The 26,320-nt window shown below is 34.6% G+C and overlaps 1 protein-coding gene across 3 annotated transcripts in view; it reads left to right on the plus strand.

Annotated features, from left to right (window-relative positions):
- LOC121408532 (small G protein signaling modulator 2-like) overlaps window positions 1-26,320 on the plus strand; it is a 107,750-nt gene that overhangs the window by 2,875 nt on the left and 78,555 nt on the right. For all 3 annotated transcript variants that reach the window (XM_041600019.1, XM_041600021.1, XM_041600022.1), the window contains exon 4: window positions 23,611-23,779. In XM_041600019.1, the coding sequence (XP_041455953.1) occupies window positions 23,611-23,779 (169 nt within the window). The remainder of the gene's footprint in view (window positions 1-23,610; window positions 23,780-26,320) is intronic.

Here is a 26,320-nt window from a genome sequence, read left to right on the forward strand (position 1 = left end):
TGCTCGCATATGACGTCACAAATCAAATAATTGAAATTCTAATAACTTTTTAATTATTTGATGAATTTTTCTCAAACCTTCGGCAATATTTTTTATTATTTTTTTCTGCTATTTTTACAATAAACTTTTTGTCAGGGTGAACTTCCCCTTTAATGTGATAATGTGAAACTGTGAAATTTATAAGCACTTTACAAGGGAGACAAGAGAAGTCTTTATGGACAGGTGCCCTCATACTTTTTCAATAGGGAATAACATGTTGTATACAATATAAAGGAAACAAAACTTGTGGTCTCTGACCACAGGGATGTGACCTTTAGGTTGCTGCTGGTTGCAGACTTGACTGTAAAATCATTAGAGTTGTCAGATATCCTAACATTCAAAATATCACAAAAATGCATGTTTTGCAAATCTCTGTGTAGTTACATATGAAATGCATGTACATTTATATATCTTGTAAAATATTCTCTCAAGAAATCGACAACTGTACAAAAAAACACTTCGTTTATTAGTGTCTTTAGTTTTATAAAGGATGATCATACAAAACTGAAAATAAGATCCATAATTTCATTTCAAAATCATATGTCACATTTACATACATAGAAGTAGCGTAAAACTGTAAACATTGAATATATTGTTATCTAGATCATAACTTTATAGAGGGGTAAAAAGAGGTAACCTCCTTGGTATAAGCTGGTGACAAAGTTGTGGTGTATAATAGATGTCCATTCACTTACCTTGTGGCAATAGTATAGCCTTTTGGAATACTATGTTATGTTGTGTGATAATAATAATAAAGCTCATACATGTGTCAATGTGTCTGAAGCATATCATAATTTTGCTTTAGTTTCATGCAAATTCACTAACATGAAGAAGGCATGATACCTGGAGTATCTGGACAATTTTTTCTATTTGATTTTATACTGTTTGGAAATTAAAATCAATTTTTAGTGATTTATTCTTGGTGCATCTTTGCATCGATATGATTTACATGTACATGTAGGTCTACACCTTGTATGCATACATGTATATAGGAAGTGCAGTTTTTGCATTTGGCTATTATATAAGCCTTTCGCATAATAATTGAAATTTGTTTCTCTGGAGCCGAAATAGGCTAGATAAAGATTGTCCTCTAGAAACATTCATTGTGATGTCACAATAGCTTTTATGTGATGCATTGATTTAATTGATCTACAGTAATCTGGCTTACACTATGCGTGTACATGCAAGGCTCCACACTAACTTTTTTGCTTGGTGGCCCGATCGGTCCACCAAAATCATAAATTTCATATTTTTGGTGGCCCGCAAAGCAAATATGGTCACCTTAAAACAATAGAAAACATTACAATTTATCAAAACTTTGGTAGCCCAACCGGGCCACCAAGTGAGAGCTTTTACAGAAATTCAGTGGCCAGACTCTCAATTTAGGTTGCCCCAGGCCACCGGGCCACTGCTAATGTCGAGCCCTGGTACATGTACATGTAAGGTCATGTGTAAATGGACTTTAGGAGTAATTATTAGATTCAAATATGTAGGCCTATTCTACATGTATAATATGAGAAATTGGCATGTTTGTGGTTTTAGTTCATAGATGTAATCAAATTAAGTATAAACTTAAGTGATATTGTCCATATCAAAATGGAAATTTGTCTTGTTTAAGTGCCGTGCAAAAACATAATACAGACAAGAAATTTTATAATTTTATACAAAGATAGAAGTTGGAAAAGAGGGAGAATGGACGGGAGAGTGGATGGGAAAGAAAGACAGAAAGATGGGTGATTTGAAATTGAGAAGTAGAATACATGCTTAGGAAGTACATGTAATAGAGGAGTAATAGAGAAAATAAATAGAAAGAAAGAGAGAGAGAGAGAAAGGGAAAGGGGCGGGGTGAGATGGGTGATTAAAGGAGGAGGTAAAGGGACTTACAATTTAAAGAGAGGAGAAAGAGGATGAGGAAGAGAGGAGACTGGAGATGAGAAAGAGTGAGAGATGAAGAGGAATAGGAAGACAGAGGAGGGGAGAGAGAAAGAAAGGGGAACTTGAAAGAGGATGAAGGGGAGGAAAAAGAGAAGGATGATTAGGAGATGAGGAGAGGAATAGGATGTAAATAGGTTGGAGAGGAGGAAGAAGTAGCTATATGTAAATACAAAATTTGTGATTTGTTAGAAAATTGATCTCACAAATAACACATTAGGAAAAAAAAATCTAGATTAATGAAGAGGCATACAAAATATGTAAAATCATGAGCCACAGAAGGCAAACATGAAAATAATACAGCCAAAGAGGAATGAATACTTGTTAAAACACCTCTCCATATGGTTAAAGAAGGTAAAAATCGATGGCTGCTATTGGATACAAAATCTATTTTTGTGTGCAGATCTTGTTGTTTCCCTATGGAATTGGTTGCTTTATCATTCCAAGATCATTTCTCACCTTGTCTGCTTCCTGAATTCCAAATATCGTAAGCCATATTCAATGTGGTTTTCCAATAGGCTGTGTTTTTCTTTCTTAAGATTTTAGCTCAATTAGCTGAAATTAAATAAGCTCAAGAGAAGAGAAAGAAACACTTTTCCATCAGAGTGAGATATTTTCTTTAGCATCAAATGTTACTGAGCATGCACACTTTAATATGTTTCTTATCTTTTACATACATGTAGAGTGGAATAGATAATGAGCAAAAAAGTAAAAGTAAAGAACTCAGAGGATCTTCACCTGTAACTAATGACTAAATGTAGCTGGATAATTTACCAAATAATGTGGGTTTGAAAACAAAATCTTTGAACCAAATCTACATATTTTAATACTGAGGATTGTAATCTAGAGATTAATCCAACGGAAAAGTAAAGAATTAATTTCAAATCTCAAGATTGTTCTGATCAGGATAAGTTACCTTTGAATTAGCGGAATAATATGAAAATTTGGGATGTTGGTGACGGGCTCACTGTCTTTGCTGTAGAGTCGACCCTGATCATCCTGATGCTTTTTCATCGACTTCTACATGTACTCCACCCACATTTATAACCTTTCTGCTTCCTTGTCAGCCAACATGCACTTGAATTTTAAAACCAAACATACATGTATTTAGGTGAGCAACTCTTTTCCATACATTTGCTTCATCTTCCCCAGCACTTTTTCCAGCTTCATCCTGTTGGTCTATTCCTCTTTTCTTATTTTTTAACTGCATGGATAGGAAATAATCTTTATTTTAGGGGCCATCTTTTTTTGTACATTCGGGCGATTGCAAAATTTTGGAGGCTATTTCTTTCATTTTAAGGGTTACGTTTAAAGGGTAACAGTCAATTATGCAGTAAAAGCAATTATCATTATTCTGCCATAGTTAGAATTTTGACTGTCTATTAATTTATCATCTAAAGGCCACCGCACACCTTACGACTGTTCGCGATCCGATTTTGGAATAAATCGCATTTTTCTCTTTTTCTGAAAATGTAAGTGGAACATATCATTTTATTTGAGGTTAAAATTAATTGAAAGAATACTAATATAACCATTTTGTAAGATTGTAAGCCTTTATTTGGGAGTAAAGGCCAAATTAGTTTCAAATCGTAGCCAATCGTACGACTGCTATGACGTCATTACGACTAGGTATTAAATTCGCTTTTATTCTAATAAGGATGATAGCATATAGTCACATATTTGAACATAGGTACACTGTAAAAACTGTGGTGTTAAAACTGACACCAATTGGTGTTAATAGAGGACCACACCCTGAGGTGTTAAAATTACACCCTAGAGATTGAACATAACACCAAAGAGTGTAAATGTAACAACCAAAGGTGTTGTAAAATAATAACACCTTTAGGTGTAAAACTAACATCGCCAATTTAACACCGGTGTAAAATAACTGGTGTGGTCCTCTACACCGGTTAACACCACAGTTTTTGCTGTGTAGGTATTCTTACGATGATTTAAAACATTACACAGTAAGATGTTCCAAGTCTCAATATTAGCATCGCATTCTACTACGTTGTATTCCAAAATTGAGTCGCAGACCAGTCGCAAGGTGTGCGGTCGCCTTTAGATATTGTTTGTGACAGATCTTGGGGCGACTCTGGGTTGTCATGAGGGCAAAATCTTCCATCATCCTCATGTATTTTCTAAGCTGAAGCTTGCTCATACCCGTCACATTTTGCAAACATTTGTTGAAATTGTGTTCATATGATTTCTTTGCTAAAAACATTACAAGGAACATGATGCTGGGCTGTTTATCATGAGAAAAGGGCAACTACTGTAATAATGGTGGTCAGATGGATTCCAAACGTAGTATTAGTCTAACTTCAAGCATTAAAACATGTACATGTATGTCATTCATAAGAAATTTTCCGTTCTCTCTTTTTTTTTAAATACAGAGTCTCTTCATCATTGTTATTGCAAACTGTGAACTGCTTTCAAATGAAAATTCACATCTTATCAAAACTCAAAAGCTTGAGCATTCCCTAATGTGTCCTTTCTCATTTCCAGAGGAGTACTAAATACTTGAGCATCCATAATACAAGACACAGTTATTTATGGGTACATTTTACCATCATTCACATCAAGATTGATGCTTTTACATGTACATGTAAGTTGTACTTATCAAGCTGTAGAGTTCTTCAGAGGAATACAATCTCAAGAACTCTATAGCTTGTAGTGCCTACTCATAATACGATTTAATGATGCTTGCACATCAATTTGATGACTGAATCCAGATCAAATTGCATATCTCATCACATTACTCTCTGAAAATATCTTTTCAGCCAACAATGAATCAGTAATAACCCTCTAGGTGATTTTTTTTATCTCCCATTCTCTTTTCTTTTTTATTTTCTATCAAAAACTGTATGCTGCTGGATAGTGTAATGCTTGAAGGTATTGAACAGCGGTGAAAGCAAAGATAAAACTGTCACGTAGGCCTCCCTGATTGAAAATTGTCTATTGTTTTAACTTTCATGAAAAGATCCCTGCTTGAGATCAATTCATATTCCATTTTTTTCTTCTATCTATTGCTGACTTTAATTCTGTTTCATCATCCAATTTTTCTTACCGGGACCCAATCGCATCAGTATTCAAGTGTGGTTACAACAATTTCAAATGCACTCTATCCCCATGGCTAATTCTAAAATGTTGACCATTCTATTTTCTGTACCGAGGTTCGTACAAAACCACAGACTGTAATTGAAATTTTTAGAATTAGTAATAATGATTTCACCTTCTAGAATTTAGAAAATAGCTCTTAGCTACATGTATTATGAGGAGAGCAAGTAGATTATAACAGAAGTCAGCGAAAAAAATGTTTCCATGAAAGGCTTCCATCTTTATCCCAAATTATTATTATATAGAACCCAATGGTAATTTATGGGCTAGGATATTTTGGAACTGTCAGAAGCAATATTAATAAGCTTTCCTGACCAAGAAATCAGCTTATGTTTTGCATGGTCAGCCAGTGGAACAGCATTAGGGAATATCACTCAACTCTCAATCATCAACCATCTTTCATCTGGAATATTATAATGATAGAGGATGAGCTTCTCTTAATATTTTTGCTGAAAATATCATGCCCATGGGTATTATTGTAGACAGCACAGTATATCAGTAAATATTATTTTTTTAATGCATTTAAGAAGATTTAATTCAGTTGATTATTATGAGATTTATTTTCATGAATTCATTAAAACATATACCCCCAAAACACAGGTGCTGAATGAGGTAAATTTTTGCCTGCAGGTAAACTCAATATCTAAAAGCAGTATTAAAATTTACCAGTATTTTTTCATTTGCTGTTTTATACATACTGTAGAGATGAAGCGAAAGAATTACAACGGAAAACAGAAAAACTCATAATTACTAATTCAATATAATGAAATAATTTACACATGCCTATGAGAAAATTATTTTGTCATTAATTATTTAAAAGGATGAATTTTCAATTTGTACGTGCATGTAAGCCTATATTACATGAATGGGGCAGTTATTTTCATGACATTAAACAAAAAAAAAAGAAAGATGTAAACATAAATACTGTACTGTAGCTCGGTTGATCTTCAACATATTTTTGTCAAACCCCTTTCCATTGCAGCCTCTACTTTGCATTATTTATGATGTTACGATCAAATCATTCAGGTTCTGTGATAGGTTAATTGAGAAGGCATATGTAATTGAGGAGGGTTAGAGGGGGTTGTATCCCGAGATACATGTACACTGTAGGTGAAGGTATCAGAAAAAAAACAAAGGCATGATTCTCTTGAGAAATCTACATCTTGGATAGCTTGCTAACGAGCAACATGGGTCTTGAGGGAAATACCTCGCCTGTAACCTACTCGCACCCATCTGATCCAGGGAATGATTTTTCTGGTATCGCATCGCAATTTGCTCCACATTTTTTATAAGACTGCTACGCATACCAAGTCTTTTGCGTAGCATATTTTTACATAGGTCTCTACATTAATAGTAGAGAGCATTTTCATATTATGACCAAAAATGCTGCTATTCAAATTTGTAAAGCAACATTATTATAACAATTTTATAATACACATATAAATATGTGTATTATTATTGCAATATGTGGGATTTGTTGGAGCTGAAAAAAACTTAATTCATGAATATTTTTAACATTTATTGTTATCTTAGGAAGTGCTTCCAGAGGACTTTAGATGTTTTTAACCCAACTTTAGCATGTCAAGCCTTTGAATACAACACACATTCTCACAGGTCTCCATGAAGCATGAAGTTCTTTATTATGAGCATGCAACATGACTCTTTAATCCTAGATCAGATCGGAGAATTTATAATTTGCTTTCACACTGACTATATCCATGGATCTGCTGTCGAGATACCTTTCAGAAATCCATGTGAAAAAAACTAATTTTGAAAATTGTAAACCTACATATATATCATCAGGTTTATTTTCATTTTTTTAGGGGGCGGGGGTGGGGGAAGGGTTGATATTACATGTACATGTTCTTTTCTTTCACACTGGCAATATATTATCTGTTGGAGGTACACTTCCCTATAAAAAACAAGAGGTGTATTTTTTGTTCGGGCAGGTGCCAAAACACATCGATGAAATCTCAACAACCTACATGGAGCAGGGCAATACACATTATGTACATGCACCTTCTCTACCTGGGAAAGTGGCCTGATTTTAGATCAAAACAACCCATGATTGGAAACTCGCTCTGTTTACACAGAATCGCTGTGTCCAACTAGAGCAAATAAGACGGAAAGAGTGAATGATCGATTATCCCTCTTAATGTCAGTGCAGAACAAATACCTGTACAATAATAAAAAGAGCAAAATGATGTTAATAAATGCTTTCTGAAATTGGAGGTTGGTGTTTTAATTATTCCCCTTTTTTATGCCTCCTGGTATTAGAATTCAGAATACGAGTCATTTAATTGGAAAACTAGATAATTAATGTACAGTGCATTGGTAATTATGAATTACTAGTATTGCTCTAGTTGACAGGTTCGTGTATATTGAGCAGAGTGAGCCCTCTATTTAATATGAAGTTCTCAGATTTATATTTTATGGATGAAAAAAAATCAATCAATATATTCAGTGATTGATTACTTGTAAGTCATGTACATGAGCATTAAAGTTGATTTGAAAAGTTAGTTAGCTTAGCTTTTCCTTGATTGTTTATATCGAAAATGGTATGTACAGTAGTAGATTATCTACATGTATATACATGTAGGCCTGTATGCTGTTAGGCAAATTGTTGTCATTGTAGATGGACATAAAAACAATTCAGCATTCAAACTTTAAATGTGTTTCAAGACATACATATCCCAGTATATGTCAACCAATACCAATTACTGTGTGTATACATCTGCTCAATTTCATGCAAGAATGTATCGTAGGAGAAATTTATTCCATTTTCAAGCAGTTGCATTTATCTCAACTGTAGAGAATAGATTGGTCATGAATCCTACATTCATATCTAACACTGATGTCTGTGTTTGTAACTTTTTCAAGTACACATCTTTGAAATGTGTGGCTTTACTTTTTTATAATCACCTAGACCTGATGATAATGATGATGATAATGATCATGACAATAATAATTATGGTAATAGAAATGATGTCAAGAATCATACATGTAATATAAATATTTATAATACAAATTACAGACAACAGTGATGATGATGATGACTTGGTTTTTTTTTAGATGATACAGGTCACTGTTATTAATGAATATTTTCAAGTACATGTACATATACATGTACTTCATTAAATCAAATCTAAATTGTTTTTGATTTGCCTATATGATAGTGGTGGTGATTTTGATCTTGATGATGAGGAGTGGGTAATGATGATGGTGATTTTCATTACATGCTCGTTTGCAGTGTCTGGGTATGTATTTTTTCAAGTACACATCTTTGAAATGTACATGTATGACTTTACTTTTTTATAATCACCTAGACTTGATGATAATGATGATGATGATGATAATAATCATGACAATAACAATGATGATAATAGTGATAATAATGGTAATAAAAGCACAAAAGTTATAAAACTCTGCATTATAAAACAAGTTTTTACACAAACTCTTGAATATAATTATATATAATCAAAATTGTTAATTATGTTAATTTTGCATGTGTTGATATAAAGCTTAAGAATAGAGTACATGTACATGTAATATATATTTCTTACATACAGTCATGTATAATGCCTTAAAGCTCATTTTAAATCACAATAAAACAAAATGAAGATGAACTCAACAATTCCAATTTATCGAACAATGACAGCATATTTGCTGTCATTTGTAACCAAATAATAGGTTTTAGGATATATTTGATTGTATTTTGACGGCACCATATGGTACAGTTTACACAATTCTTCCATAAACATGCCATAGATTTTCTTCCCTGCCTCCACTCACTCATTTTCTCTCTCTCCCTCTCTCTGTTCCCCGTCCAAATTGTGTCGCCCACACAAACACGCTGGCATGGACTCCCCCCTATAGCCTGCGATTGGAAACCCTCATCGGGTACACGTTCAAATGCAACCCACCTTCGTGTGTGTTCCTGTGTGTGGATGATTTCTGCATGGTGGTGGTGGTGGTTTGCTTTCATCTTAATACACTGTACAGATGTGCCAAATAGGCATGCGAAGATGGTTTTTAAATTGAAAGCATGCAGGGAGATAGGAGATAGCGTGAGAGAGAGAGAGAGAGAGAGAGGTGAAAAAAGCCAAAAAAATAATGAATGGAGAAAAGATACCAGTAACAGGACTCAGGGGTACAGAGCATTAGGTAGAGAAGTAGAGATCTATGTAAAAACAATAGTTATGACAGAGAGAATAAATTTATAGATACATGTACATTTTGTATGTAGATTCGGGTGATCACCCACCCAAATTGAATTTTTTTTTACCCCAGAAATCTGTTAGACAGGATGTCTGAGCAAAATGATAGAAGATGCCAATTTAACAGGAGAGGAGAGAAAGAGAAAAGGAATGGGTATCCTGAGAAACAGCACTGCACCATGAAAGTAATACTATAAACAATGCGCCTCGGAATGGATTATTTCTAGATAAATGGCGCAATGTAAATGCCTATTATTAATTATTTACATGTATTATTATGAAATGACATTTCTAAATGTTGAAATTTCCCAGTATTACAAGTTTGACTTTGATTTTATTATTTATTTTTATTATTTATCTTTATTTATACATGGTAGCTTGCAGGGAAAATTATCTTTTCCCCCCTCTGGTATTAAGTGTGGTGCAGTTGTATTTTCGGCTGTTTGAGAAGTCGATTTTTTCATTTTCCTATATTTACAAATGTATTCTAAACTTGAATTATATCAAAGTATACTTGTCTTTTAATGAATTCACAACCAAATAGCACTTTGTTTGATAGTGTCGTTGTGTGATCTTAAAATGTGTGGCAGGCTTGGCTTGTATCAGGATCACATATTTTCCCCCCCCCCCCGTTTTTTCCCCACCCACCTGAGAATGTAACGAGTGAGGGAATTACATTATGGATCAGCTACACAAAGCTGAACTAACACATCATGTAGTATTGCTTGAGTCTGCTCCTCTTATTCTTCCCCTGTGTCTTCTTGACTGAATGTCTGTCTGTAGTGTACGGAATCCTGAATTTATTCTAAACTTACATTATGATTAAGTTTACTTTTTTCAAATTGAATTAATCCCTGCGAGATAGCAGTTTTTGCTCAAATTTCATGATTATTTTGGACAGTACCAACTGAGAACATGATGTTATTTTTTTACATAGAGTGGACAAAATGGGAAAGCAGTGCCCTGTATTTATAAAAAAGTTCTTGTAGTTTTTTTATTGCTTGATTATCCTGATGAATTTTTCAGCTTATTCCATGCTAGTGAAATGGTATTATTATATACAGGGTATGACAAGAATTGCAGATGTTGATTGGGCAACAGATCACATACCAGTACATGTAGATTTTCATCAGAAATAATAATAATGATGATAATTTAATAATAATGTGACTTGCCCCAAATCCACTCTGTAGAGTGCTCAAGGCACATAAAGAGCTAAGAGTTATATAAAAAAGGTTCTATGATTTTTGAAATTGCTAAGTCTATCCAATGAAACATATTTTATTTTATATCCTCTACATCATGACAGTTTTAAATTTGTGTGATGCAATAATGAATAATAGTGCTACGCACTTTGAGGAATTTACCAAAACTTGAAATTTGCTTTTACATGGGAACTCATTTCTTGAAATTATTGCTTACTACTTTGAAGTTTGGTCTATACACTGTACATGTACATGGAGGTAATTTACTCCCATGTTATCAATGCCAGTGCTTTTATCCTCAAAATGCAATTAAATAATCAAGGCTGTACACCAACATTTTTTTTGGAGTGGGGGGGACGGGACATCCAAACATTTTTTAAGAAACTTTAAAGCGAGGGAGAGAAGCAATTGAGCTTGTGTCGTTTTTTTGCATTTAAAAGTGAAATTGAAGGATTTCTTGCACACTTTTGATGCATATTGTGAAAATTTTCTTTAAAAAATGTAGGTGTTCAAAAAACTTTTTTTTTTTTTTGGGGGGGGGGGCACTGTTCTCCCTGCCCACTCCCCCCCCAGTGTACATACGGCCATGTAATAAAATGAAACATTAGAAATATACAGAGTATGATGTAGGGCCTCATGTGCATTATTTCTATCAATGTAAGTGTATACATGTGAGACTGCATGCATGATAGACTATGGAATAGGGTGGCTGAATAGAATATCGGTACCGCATCCACTCTCCTTATTGAAAAATATTAGACTGTCACTTCGGATAAACTAAATTGTATTGTTGCTGATGCTAATATGAACACCCAAAATGAATGCATTATAATGATAGACATGTATGATCATGGTGACAGGGGTTGATAGATAGAATAATGAGGTGTCGCATTTATTATCATTCCCTCTTTGCCTATTCATCAAGGCTGTGTTATAATAATCAACCTCATTAGCAGTTCAGTGAAAGAGACAGATTTTTTAATTGATTTTTGTGGTATGGATTTTAAACATAATTTCCTGGAATACATGTAGTTTGCTGTTGTAATGAATCATATTAGTCTGCACTGAAATATTACATCTTTTATCAATAGATAGATATTTAGCTTCAATTAGAATCATATTCAAGTTAATGATACATGTATTATGTATCACTTTCTATTCATGTTTCTATGCTTTTCCTGCATAAATTCTGTCCAGTTGTTTGTTGTTGATCGGTTTTAATGGCGCTCTCAATGTTCATGGCATTGTCAAGGTTATCATTCACCTCATTCTTGCCTGAAAAAAAAATTTACTTTTATAATGAATTAATGATTTAGTTTTGATAAATGAATGTAGTATATATTTTGTTCTGTGCAACATTTCACATATGAGGCTATGTTTGCCAATTTGCAAATCCATGACACTTATGTGTAAACATGCATTTATGTTTACCTTCTATTTATAGATAGTGTTTACTCAGTCAGTGAAGCATATGAATTAGGTTGAAATCGTGAACTACGTACGCTTGTAAATATCACGATGGGCATTTGATGTAAATATCATATATGATCAAATAAACAATAACCTCCCCTGATTCTCAATAAATGTGTGTTTTTTATTCAAAATGGAGATAAGTTTACTCCTAAATTGCCAAGTTTAATTTATATTATTGCTTAGGCTTGTGACTTTGCCTTGGTGAATCAATAGCATACATTATGCAAGTTTTTTTTCAGTGTTGCAATTTTTTGTAACCTGATTATTTTTATGTGATAGCTACATGTATGTTGTATTTTGATCTGTGTAGTCCTCTACTGTATAACAGGACTCCCAAAGGATATCTTTTATTTTTCATATTTGCTGTCCTAGCTGTTGAAATATTTTTGATGTTATAAAAAATCAAATACATCTAAAAAATGAATGAATAAACACAAAATTAAGTATATAGATTATTGAAATTAAATGAATGAATTGTTAAATAGATAAATAATATATTTATGAATATATAAATGAATGAAATAGAGCATCTATTGATTGTGTAAATTGTTTAGTGGAAACTAGTTTAATGTGTAATGAGAACGGTCGAGGTCTTCGAAGTGATCTTCCAAACCGGTTTGGAAAACCACCTCGCAATGTAGTTTTCAAGATCACTTTGCCTTGTTAAACTGGTTTTAGCGTAAGTGAGGACACAACCGTTCTTGGGTAGCGATCTTCGCACATTTTGAGCGCGCTACTCCACACACTATGTAGAATGTCTATGCTGCAGTTTCAAATTTTGCACGAAATGTGTCACCCCACTGAGAGCGTTCCCGTAGCAACAAGACCCGCTTTATGTGAAGTGATTTTGAAAACCGCTTTCGGGTGATCAAATGGGAGCACTAGCAAAGCGATCTTTCAAACTGGCTTCCTGAACCGGTTTCCAGTAAACTAGTTTTAGAAAGTGTAATGAGAACGGGTCTTCGAGGCCCTAAATTGTACATGGTAGGCAGTGATGCAGAATGAAAGCCATGATTGCGGTTATTATGTTGACATTCCTCGTCTAAATTTTGTTACATCCAATTGTCGTGGACTTGAGCTTGTTTCTTGGTAATCAGACGTCTGGCTTGGGGAGGAGAGGGACAAATTGTGTGTCGGGGCTAGATTAGTGTTGAGGCGGCAGTGATGGGAAGTTTCAAGGGAAGGCAAACCCTGGAAAATACAGTTTTAAAGGAGTAGAGAATGACACGCAGAGAATGACTTGAGATTTTGGTGAAAGCCCATCTAAAGCTTTGATCATAATAATTTATTTCAAGACTGTTCATGGCATGAGCTGAATTGTACAGAGCTTTTACATATAAATTATACTTGAGTACATGTAACATATATTAAAAAGGTTTTTTTTCAGCCATTAGAATTAAATTTTTTTAGTTGTCAGAATTCAAATTTGGCATCTAGCATATTCTATTGGTAGGCCTAATGTTTTTTTTAAATATGTTTTATTCCAAATAGTCCTTTGAGCACTTATTTTGTGCAAATTTAGTTATTGGATATTAGAAAACTACATGTACAAACAAACAGAATTTATGTTTTAAATTTAAAATCATATTTTAGTAGATATAGATTAATTCTGATATGGTTTATTTTCATTGTACTACCAGAGAAGTTTTTGATTGTGGACAAATTAATTCCCGGCCACTCATACCACGGAGGACTTTGTCACTTTCGCATACAAAGTCTGGATCCATTAAAACCACAAGATAAGAACAGGAACATTTTCCAACTACGCATTGCATATCATTTTCAGACCCCAATAAACACCATCGCGATCCCATACATAGTGCCTGCCACATCTGGGGGCCATTTCATAAAGCTAGTCGTATTAAAGTTAAGAGTGACTTTAAAAAAGATTGGTGATCTTTTCTTATGGTAAATGGTTTATTCATTGGCAATGGTTCAGAGCTTAAGAAAGGTTTACCAGTCATTCTTAGAGTCGCTCTTAACTCTTAACTTAGCTTTATGAAAGGGCCCCCGGGCCTGGTGGGTGTTTCATGAATTTGTTCGTCAGTTAGGAATGACTGTACACAACACCAATGACCCTTTCTTGTGCAAATGATATATCCCTGCATACATGTTGCTGACTTAATCCCCTATAGAGCATGTTCCAGTCATGTGTAACTTTATGAAAAGATTTATGAGACACCTACCTGGGTGAATGTGCTCGAGCCACCACCCCAACTCCAGTTCCCTGCCGGCGGGACATCTTTCTTCACTAACCCCTGATGTTTCACCAGTACCATGATGGAAGTGCCCGAAGGGCCATTTTATAAAGCTGTTTGTCAGTTTAGGGTGACTGGTGATCCTTTCTTATGGTAAATAATATTCACCATCAAATGTTCATTGGCAGTTTTTTAGTGCGAAAGAAAGGTTAACCTTTCGTCACTATGAACAGCTTTATGAAACACCCACCAGACTGTACCTTGGGGCCCCCAAGTTTACTGGTGCATTATATTTATTAATATTAAGCCTATATTGTAATTTGTATGATACTGAAATTCATATAGAAGAATGTAACTCAAATGATTTTGCTTCATCCATGAAAACACCATGCATTTTATTATATACATGTATATGTTTTCTCTTACTGCCTTCAGAATTCTTAGAAACGGTGATGTTAGTACGTGATTCGACTATTCCAAATCCATCTAGTCTCCTGGAAGGCTTTACTGGGTTGATTTCACGTGATGAAATTAGGGTTAAATTTTCTTTGCAAAGGAGAGAAGTAAAATAATGATTTTTGAATTGCAAATGTGGGAATTGGACTTGGGAAAAAGAAAATGGATGAAGATATTCAAAAAGGGATTGAAAAGAGGGCTTAAAGGGTGATGAAGAGCTGCTAATGGAGCAAGTGCTATAGAGGATCAAATTACAGTATCATGCTACAAAACATCTGAGTAAGGAGGGGGTGAAAGCAGAATGAGAGAAAGGGGTGAGAGAGGATGAGAGGGGAGGAGGAAGGGAGAGAGGGGAGGATGTGAGGGAGAGAGGGAGATGAGAGGGATTGAAGGAGGAAGATGGGAGGGATAGGAGGAAGATGGGAGGAATGGAAGGAGATAGATAGATAGATAGATAGAGTGGATAGATAGATAGATAGAGTGGATAGATAGATAGATAGAGTGGATAGATAGAGTGGATAGATAGATAGGCAGATAGATAGATAGATAGAAAAATAGATAGAGAAATGAGAGAGATAGTGAAAGAGATTAAACAGGAGAGAGTGGCAGGAAGAGGGAGGATGGGGGGGGGGGAAGAAGAGATGAGAGAAAAGAATACCATATGGGTAAAATCCATCTTCCTGCCTGCCTTCCTTATCTCTTGGTGGTGGGGGGAGGAGAGATGCTTGTTGCCATGGTAGCAGTGATGTCAGCTAGTGGATGATGAGAGCATGGACCTGAGAGTACACAGTTTCTCATTCATTGCCCGTCTCCTAATTGTGCACTGCTTTACCGCCAAACCTGTGGCTTGATGATAAAAAATGAAGGAAACTTGTGTGCAGTCACATTTTCCTCTCCTTCTGACGTCATCAAATCTCCATCCAGAAATGCAGGATGATGGAGGCTTTTGTTCCGATCGAGGATGAGGTTGTTGTGGGTAGGAGGGTACACTTGATGCACTTGCGAAGAGGATACATCAACTGTTGTCTTGCTGTAAAGTGGCAATCGGTTGATGGAGGACAAATCAGACGTTCATCAGTCTAGTAGTTTGGAAGGTTGACAAATAGTGTTACATCTTCCCAGTAGAGTGATTCAGGTCTTGATGATTCAAACAGACTTTGGGAAGACTCTATATTGGACTTGGGGGTAGGAAAAGGGAATAATCTGAATTTGCAGGGGGAAAAAGGGCTATACGACAATGCGACAGATTGGCGTTGTGGCATAACCATGTTACTTGTCATTGTGTAATGGCAATGAGTCTATAAGTAGCCTTGTAATATCCAAGTACATGTAGCAACAAACGTTGTAATACAATCCTGTTTCCACTTGAGGGATTCAACATACACTAGAAAGTTTGCTATATTTTTTGATATACTGGTACAAAGATGTTATGAAACATAATACCCAACAGAGTCAAATCTTAAGCATTAAATTGAAATTCAGTTCCTGACTTAATTATCTTTGAAATTGAAGAAGATTCACATTATGAGATAAGTATACTTGACTTTCTTCTTGTAGTATTCATATTGCAAGCAGGCAATGCAACATAATCGTATCCTCTTGAATTATTAGATTCCCACTTGAATTTATGAGATTTAAAAAAGATAGAAAAAATTTTAACGTAGATTTGCATTCATTAAGTATATGCATTTCAAAGCATGGAATTAAGACTGATACGCAATTATTATCAGAACAGAATTTTTATAAAGTTCTTTCAGTCTATTATAAGAAGAATATATCTGCATTTCATTTAAAATCAAGCAGATAATGTGGAACACACATGTGGAATAATTATTTTGATTAGGACCTGTATTTTTTGCATTTGTCATTTAAGCATGATTTCTTACATGGCCACCTCTTCCTCCTCTACTTTCAAAACAGTTCTGCAGCCCGTGTAAACATCAAAGAAACGCATGTAGTAACAGATAGGATTGTAGGAAATTTAATTTCTCTTAATTTCTTTGCAGAGATTATTGTTATTCCTGCTATTAAGAGCAGTTAAATTTGTTCGCGGTCTGCCACAATATTAATGTATGCTTTGAATTTCTTCAAAGTACCGTGTCATTGTTAATTAAAGTGAATATTTTATTTGAACTTACAGATGAATCATTTATATACATGTAGAGTAAAATACATTTGTTGAATGAGTAATTTATTGTTGACTAACCAGTCAAGCGAATGTCCTATGTCAATAATTAGAGGGATGTCTAGTCACCTTGGTAAAATTCCTTGATTGTTTGTTCAACAAATACACCATAGTTAACATAACCTCAGGTACATGTGTAATATTCCAAGAAGATTCAAGTCCAGCTAGCTTGGGAGTCATTGGCTTTACTGTACTGTGGACAGTATAATCCATTTAGTTATTGAGAATAAAATCTAATGTACCTTCCATTACAAGAGCAAGTAAAACTGTCATGTTCATGTAGGTTTTCCTGTCAATTTTCATAAGAATTTTATATAAATGAATGAATGGGTTTTATAAAGTTTGAACACTTATTTTTGTAAACTCTCTCCATTCACTGTCATTTATTTTTTAACATTCAATTTTATATCATCCCTTTATTTTGTAAAAATAAATTCAATTTAGAAATTAATTCAAATTAATGACCCAGAATTTTCATTTCATTTTGCTCATCGAATGATTCCTCAATTTTGCCCAATTAATAATAATTATGTTACCAAGTAGCAAAACATTTAATTTTTTTGATAGATTCAAATACAACAAAAGGTCAATTTATTCTATGTCATGCTTTAATCTGAAAAAGTATATTTCAAGACTATGTATTTATAACACACGGTTAATGAGAGACCACACACATTTCTCCCCCCCCCCACTAGCGTACCTACGGGGAGGGCAGTTTGCCCCCCCCCCCGACGAGCCACAACTCATGCAAAGAACGTATCCCTGCCCCCCCCCCTGACGAGCTTGAAAGACCTTTTTTGCCCCCTGACGAGCTTGAAGACCTTTATTGCCCCCTGACGAGCTTGAAGACCTTTTTTCTTGCTTGTCAGTTTTTATGGCAGACGTTTTTGCCCCCCCCCCCTGTGGAAAATCCTAGGTTATCATCTTTTATCATGTCAAATTCTCTTTTTTCAGACTATCTTATCTATTTTTATTTTATAATTGCTTCAATTAGATACATTTTATTCTATATCTGTTGAGCTTATCTTCTCATTTCCATAATTGAAATAACACTTACTGGATATAAACCCTTTATTGATAAAACATTGGAATAACTGATTAAAGGAAGGAGGATTGAAACTACAGTTTTGTGAGAAAAAAAATACCCTGGATCATTTTGCCATGGGTGAAACCTCTTTCTTCATCGATTTTAGGCCTTTCACCCTTCAATTAGATACATTTTATTCCATATCTGTTGAGCTTATCTTCTCATTTTCATACTAGAAATAACACTTACTGGATATGTAACTTCTTATTATAAGCCCTTTGTTGATAAAACATTGGAATAAATGAGTAAAGGAAGGAGGAATGAAACTACAATATAGTGAGAAAAAAATACCCTGGATCATTTTGCCATGGGTGAAACCTCTTTCTTCATCGATTTTAGGCCTTTCACCCTTCAATTAGATACATTTTATTCCATATCTGTTGAGCTTATCTTCTCATTTTCATAATTGAAATAACACTTACTGGATATTTAACTTCTTATTAATATTATAAGCCCTTTGTTGATAAAACATTGGAATAAATGAGTAAAAGAAGGAGGAATGAAACTGCAGTATAGTGAGAAAAAAAAATACCCTGGATCATTTTGCCATGGGTGAAAACTCTTCATCGATTTTAGGCCTTTCCTTCAAATCCACGAAATTAGTTACTTTATAGCGGCGCCATTTCTCAAGCGAGTGGAAATTGATTTTATCCAGAGTGGAAACTTGATGCTGGATTATACTGCTACTTTTGAAGAGAAAAAAGTTTGCTCCAATTTTGTTTTAGAACAAATATATGAATTCATATTGTAAGCATGCAAATTGGCACACATGTTAGTTAGGACTATAAATTGCAGTTATTTTGAAGTTTGGTTGTTTGTAATACTGGTCATTCAGAAAACATAATGTAAAATAAATACAGGTGATTTGGTTTATTTCCAGATGTTGGTAACGATACTAGATGAACTAGCAAATTGTTGAATTGTTATACTTAGCATGGAAATCTAAATGCAAATGAAAAAAATATTTCTCTTGTGTGTCTCTCAGGGGTAAATTATAATTTTTCCTATTTTCTTGACTTTGTAGTGAATGAAAATTATGCTTTTCATAATTTGTTACTTTACGAGTACAGTATGTGATCAAAGTAAAACAAAACCTTCATCAAGATTCTTGGATATTCAAGGTCATTCACGGGTGAGGACATGGGCTATTAACAAACTGGGCCCATCTTACAAAGAGCAACGATCGATCCAATCAATCAGAACTATGGAAAGCCAGCAAGGTCAACATCTAAAATGTATGTTTGTTAAAATATTTTACAGATATGATGTATATTCATAAATTCATTGTTTTCTTGGTAATTCAGTGTTTTCCCCTTTGTTTACAAAGAACAATATGCAAATTTCCTGCAGAAAAAATTATGACACTGATGAATTTCCATAGAGTTACGATTGATCGGATCAAACGTAACTCTTTGTGAGATGGGACCCTGGGGCTGATTGCGCGAAAGGGTCTTTGCAAGGACCGTCTTTCGTGGCGCCCATCTTTTATGATAAGCTGTATGAGGGGTATTTCTGAAATGTATGATAAACAAATAAAATTCAATAGCTAGCATTTAAATAAATTTGTATACGATTTCATGATATATCACATTTTATAAACAAATATTTTGTTTACTTCAACGGATGAAGAAATCATGTTTGCAGGTAGTTTATTTAAAATGCTTTTCACATGGCGCATCATAATAAATGGGCGACACGAAAGACGGTTCTTGCAAAAACCCTTTTGTGCAATCAGCCCCTGGTCTATTAAATTCCAAGTTTATCACCGGCAATATAAATATAAAATTGGTGAATTTCTTTAATATGCAATCTTTCATAGACAGTATTAGAATTCATAGGGGAATTATATTTTTTGTATTTTATTTTTTACTCTAGGGGGATTTATGAATTGTTCAGCATAACAAAACATAATTTCAATATCAAGTTAAGTTTATTGCAGTAAAAAGCGATTAGGTGATGTCGTACCCCCCAAACAGTTGAATTTTTATCAGGGCACATCACACCTTATCCGACATTGGCCAGCATCTTATGATTGGAAATTGATTACCGGATTTATTCGTGAATAATGCATGATGGGAATTGTGGTGGATGGATTAATGTGTCAAGTACCCTCCCTCAACACCCCCCATTCTAACCTCCACTGGGGTAGAAACCTCATCAGTCCTCCTCTCCCACGTCCTGCAAACGTCCTGATGTTGCCATGGCAACTGGTCTGGTTGCCATGACAACTGCTGGCGTGGACGAACCCTGTCCATATGCTTGCTTGACATTCTGATGAGGCAGGAGGTCCGTAGATTTTATAATACATGTGCAGCTTGCAGTCATGAAATTATTGCAACTGTACCGCTCATCTCATGATGTTTCATTGGAATGTTTGAATTTTTATCAGTCTTTCCTCCATTGTATTGATTGCTAAGATGATGTTGCAGCCCTATTTTTTTCCCTTTTTTTGTCTGTTATATTTGCTTCAGAATGCTCTTTTTCCAATTGATTTTTGGTTTGATATTGATTTGCAATGATGTATTATTATTTTTTTTTATACTCTTCCCCCTTTTTGCCTTATATTTTTTCCTCGATAAATTCTACTGTATTGTGCTGAACTCTAATCTGCCCATTATACCGGTGCTGAGTGATAATAATGATGATGATGGTGATGATGGTTATGATGATGACGGTGACAATGGTTATGATGATGACGATGACGGTGTGATGATGATTTTGATAATGATCATAGAGATGGCTATGATGATGATCACTGTGATGATGTTGGTGGTAGTGTGGTGGTGGTGATGGTGATGATGGTAGGGCCAATGACGATGATCACTGTGATGATGTCGGTGGTAGAAGTGGTGGTGGTGATGGTGATGATGGTAGGGCCAATAACAATGATGATGATCACTGTGATGATGTCGGTGGTAGTAGTGGTGGTGGTGATGGTGATGATTGTACATGTAGGGCCAATGACAATGATGATGATCACTGTGATGATGTCGATGGTAGTAGTGGTGGTGCTGGTGATGATGGTAGGGCCAATGACAATGATGATCATGTTGGTGATGATGATGATAATGATTATGTTGATGATCATGTTGGTGGTGATGATGATGATGATGATGTGATGGTTGTGGTGATGATGATGATAGGGGTACTTTTTGCGTGAATATTCTTCTCTGAGAATGCTTGAGGCAATTTGCACCTATTGTATGAGTATTGATGCAAAATGTGAGCACTTTAGTAATACATGCAGGTTTTTTTCATTAAAAATATAAAAATGATATTTGTAATATATGACAGGTATTTTCCCTTTTCAATCTGCAAAATAAATACAGTTTGACAAACATGTTTGCTGAAATTGTTAAAGAGATTGATGATCTATAAAAAGTTCAACGTTTTCTTGCAGTAAACATCAAAATGATCTTTGAAGGTTGGGGATCCATAAACTCAGAGTTATCTTTTTGGTAGAATCCAATGACTTTTATTGTAGTCGCTTTCATGACCTAGATGATAAAAGTTCAAGTCCTTAGAATTGTAGGATACGTTTCTAATCAAAGGTAATTTGCGATAATTGAGGTGAAAAATGTGGCCTCTTACAATTTGTATTTAAACAGATTTTGCATTGTAGTGGGTGGGGTAGTCTTCCAAATAAGCAAGTCTGCAGTTAATACTGGTAAAATAAATCATACATGTCTTTTGGAAAGTTCTGTTCTATATCATGATTTTCTTTGCCATTGAACATCAACTTTATGCCATTCAATCTCCAAAAGTGTACAACAAAGTATCTTCTCCACTTCTAAATAAATGACTTTTCAAATTCTCTTCATGTTTCTATGATAGAGTATTGTATTTATTGATTTTTTTTGTACTCAATCATTACTTTTTGTTTTGATATCCTTAAAAAGGGGTTATTCTAATTTGCATTTTGAATTCAGTTTTAAGTGAAACATTTTGAAATGTGTCCAATTTGATGAATACGGTTCAACATGTAAAGTCAAAGTTAATTTGATGGTTTTCCTTGTGTATACAGATTTTTTTTTTATCTACCCCTCCCCCATTTCCATAAAACAAAAGATAAAAATGAACAGCTTAGGTATAAAATGAATTATATAGTCCTGTGGAATTAATTGTATTTTTTCAGGGTACAGAATTGAAAGTTAAAAGTATATTTGTTCTTTCTCTTATTTGGAGAATGAGTATAGATATACATTGTCAAACAAGTCAGGCCCTGTAACACAGTGTTTAGCAGCTGATCTTATGATTGAATCATTACGATTGATTGTAAATTATGGTCAGTGTAATCATTTGTAAACTATTTTTCCTCAATTAATTTCTTTTTTATGGAGCCTGTAATTACAATCTCAGCAATTCATAGAGAAAAAGAGTATGTCAATTTGCTACCAACATTTAGAGAATTTGACAGAGAGAACTAAAAAACTATTGCTCTGAAAATTTGATAAAAATAGGATGGGAAATGAAAAAAAAAAATGCATTTTCCAATTTTGTTTAATTTCACAAAACAGTGATATGCACATTACAAGTGAATGGGAGACTTATCACATGATCTCTTTATGAAATTTGAAATATTTTATATTTTCTAAATGTTATGATAAAGAAATACCTGAGTGAATCTTAATGGATTGAACAGATTAGAACAAAAAGTGGCATAAATCCCTTCATTTGCATATAAAATGTTATGTCAAAAAAATTAGAATGTTGCAACTTTCTCTTTTTCTTTAATCTTATATGATGAAATTTTATGTGTGAAGCTTTTGTAGAATTTGTCTTTTTTAATGATAATAGGGTAGACGTGGTTGTCTTCATGTTTTTGTGTACTATACATGTAAATAAATTCTGGTATGCGAAGAAAGATGTGTTTGAAACGAGGCTATTGAAAACCTTCAATTGCATCTGCCTGTTTATAAAATCTCAAGAATCGCTCACAATGTGGTATAAGGATTAATCATTCACAGGCAACCTTGCGAAACGATAAAGCAGTCACTGAAGCGAATCTTAACAAATGTATATTGAAACTTCACATCACTGATTTTGGATACTTTATGTGGAGTAATATACGTGGGCTGTGATTAATGAGAAAGGAAATACTAAATGTCACATCTGAATACAAATGCCTTTACTCCAGAGGGACAGTATTTATAGAGAAATGAACTAGTAGAAACATTGTTTTCATTATTGAAAATAACATGACATGCACGTTTTATAGAAGCCATCTGTATCCCATTTCACGAAGAAAGATAGCTTGAATATTTTGAGACTAATAGAATCCACCTTTGCTGTCTTTATCCCATTTCAATTGGTGGGAAGATAGGTGGAATATTTCAGATTGATAGAAGACGTTATTTGTCACTCTCAACAATCGTTAAATCGACTTGAATTTATTTTATGAATGTTTGAAAGATTCCAATATCGGATAAAAGTATTAGTCTTAAGGCCTGGTCACACTGCCCCAGCATTGTTGGATCGGTCGTGGAGTGGCAGGGAAAGAGGGTCAAATTTCGCTCTCAAAAGTGGGGAAAAAATCAAAAACAACAATCGAAATCGAAAATGGTAAACGGTAGCGAACCGTGATGTTTTTTTCTCTCCGTTCCATGACCGCTCCAACAACGCTCGGGCGATGTGACCATGCCTTTAAGTTGTCAATGCTCCATTCCTGAAATAGCATTTCCTTTCTCCCCGTTATTTGTAGCTGCTGTTGACGCGTGCTTGTCTCAGGGACTGAAGCGAAGGGCAGTGGGACTCTTCAAAGGAAACAACACTACCTTCTCACTCCTTAAACAGCTCTCCAAGAACTATTCACCCGCTCACGAAGTCCTCCAGAAGGTCCAAGAAATTGAACTCCGATTAGAGGCCAACAAGTAAGTCACCGACTAATTACCTTTCTCTTTAAAGGGATGGTCCGGGCTGGAAGTATTTATAGCTTAATAAATAGAGTAGAATTTACTGAGCACAATGCCAAAAATTTCATCAAAATGGGATAACAAATAACAAAAGTTATTGAATTTTAAAGTCTAGCAATATTTTGTGAAAACAGTCCTCATGAATATTCATTAGATGGGCTGATGATGTCACATCCCCACTTGTTCTTTTGTATTTTATTATATGAAAATAGGTTTATTCATTTTTTGTCGTCCGTCACAAATCTAATGACACCTAACTCCGCAACCGCAAGTCGCTTTTCAACCAAACTTGGATGGTAAATGGACTTGGGGGACCTGCATGTTAAGCTGCAGTCGGAGGTCACATGGTAAGGTCAAAGGTCATTTTCAGGTCAACGTTAAAGTTTACATGCAAGACTCTCTTATGACACCTAACTCTGCAACCGTAAGTCACTTTTCAACCAAACTTGGATGGTAGATGGACTTGAGGGACCTGCATGTCAGGCTGCAGTTGGAGGTCACATGGTAAGCTCAAAGGTCATTTTCAGGTTAACCTTACCTAACTCCGCAACCGTAAGGTGCTTTTCAACCAAACTTGGATGGTAGATGGACTTGGGGACCTGCATGTTATGCTGCAGTCGGAGGTCACATGATAAGGTCAAAGGTCATTTTCAGGTCAACCTTACCTAACTCTGCAACCGTAAGGTGCTTTTCAACCAAACTTGGATGGTAGATGGACTTGGGGGACCTGCATGTTATGCTGCAGTCAGAGGTCACACGATAAGGTCAAAGGTCATTTTCAGGTCAACCTTACCTAACTCCGCAACCGTAAGGTGCTTTTCAACCAAACTTGGATGGTAGATGGACTTGGGGGACCTGCATGTTATGCTGCAGTCGGAGGTCACATGATAAGGTCAAAGGTCATTTTCAGGTCAACATTAAAATTTACGTGCAAGGCTCTTAAGGCAAGTGTTATTCCATCCCAGTCATATTACAATGAAGTTTCGATACAATTCTGTTGCATGCCCTCGTGAATCACGATATTTCTGGTTATTTTCATATGTGGGCAAGACACAAAATCGCTTCTGCCTTGTTTTCCTCCAAGAACTAGAAAAAAGGGATTGACAACTGATTTAGTGCATTAGATATTTATTGCTGCAACTTATTTCATTATAAGGGAGACATATTATTCACACTAGTATGAATTGAAATAATGAAAAAATTATGATTTTATGTAGTAACATAAGAAGACAGAAAGTGGGGATGTGACTTCATCAGCCCACCTAATGAATATTCATGACGACTTTTTCGCAAAATATTGCTAACCTTTAAACTTCAATAACTTTATTATTTGTTATCCGATTTTGATGAAATTTTTGGCATTTTGCTCAGTGAATTCTACTCTATGTATTATAATATTAATATTTCCAGCCCGAACCATCCCTTTAATAAATTTACAAAAATTAGTTTAATTTATATGTATGTTGAGTGTCACACCAGGTAATGAGTTCCCTCCATCCTCTAATGTAACTAAGCTTTTACAGCATTTTTTGCTTTTACTCGCTGAAGGGTAAGCTTGCATTATTTCTTTCAGTACTCAGTAAAAAAATTATGTTAGAAATTTGGATACGATGCATTTTACTTTAAATCTTGCAGTAGTTGTTTCATGATTTAACCAACCATGCTTTATTTATTAAGAGTTAAGTGTTAAAATTATACTTTATTGTTGAAGATTTTACTCACTTGTTTAAACTATTTAACTACAACTACTGTCAGGTTCATACGTACATGTAGCAAACAGCTTTGTACAGAAGTTTAAAGGGTTGGTCCGGGCTGAAAATATTAATGTATAAATAAGTAGAAAAATATTCATATCTCTTGATTTTGTACTTTGCTAAGTTCATATCTTCACAAGATATCAAAGCTATGTTTCACAAAACTTGTTATTGTCAGCAGATTACCAGATTTCATTTAAAGCTAATGAAATTTGATGGCTCAAATATGCTTGTTTGTCCTCCATTTTGAGCATTTAATATGGTTTATACAGCAGGTATGACTTAAAATTCAATGCAATTTAAAGGAGACATGTAGATAATTTATATTCTGGTTGTCTATGACCAAAGTGTGTTAGGGATTTATTTCTTACTTGGTTGTTATATGCATGTGAGAGTGGTGATGATTTGATATATTTTGGAGTCAGAAGGTCAAAGGTCACAGAGTCATCTCAGATTTTAGAACACTGGTGTGTAGTCTATTTACAATCTGACAGTGGCAGAGGCATGAATTTCAACTACATGTACATGCAATAGAGGGTTGATCTACCCTTTTACTGAAAAATGCTTCATATGAAATATTTCCAAAGTTGAAGATCAGGCTAAACATAAAAAATGATTAACTTTTAGACTTTTCCTGAATTTTGTTCTGAATAAAAAATCCTATCACCACATTTACACTTTTTTTACTCAAATTTTACATTCATAGTTGGAACTTGGATGTCAATATAGCTACATATTTGGATGA

The sequence above is a fragment of the Lytechinus variegatus genome, chromosome 2, assembly GCF_018143015.1.
Source record: "Lytechinus variegatus isolate NC3 chromosome 2, Lvar_3.0, whole genome shotgun sequence".
Taxonomy (NCBI): Eukaryota; Metazoa; Echinodermata; class Echinoidea; order Temnopleuroida; family Toxopneustidae; genus Lytechinus; species Lytechinus variegatus.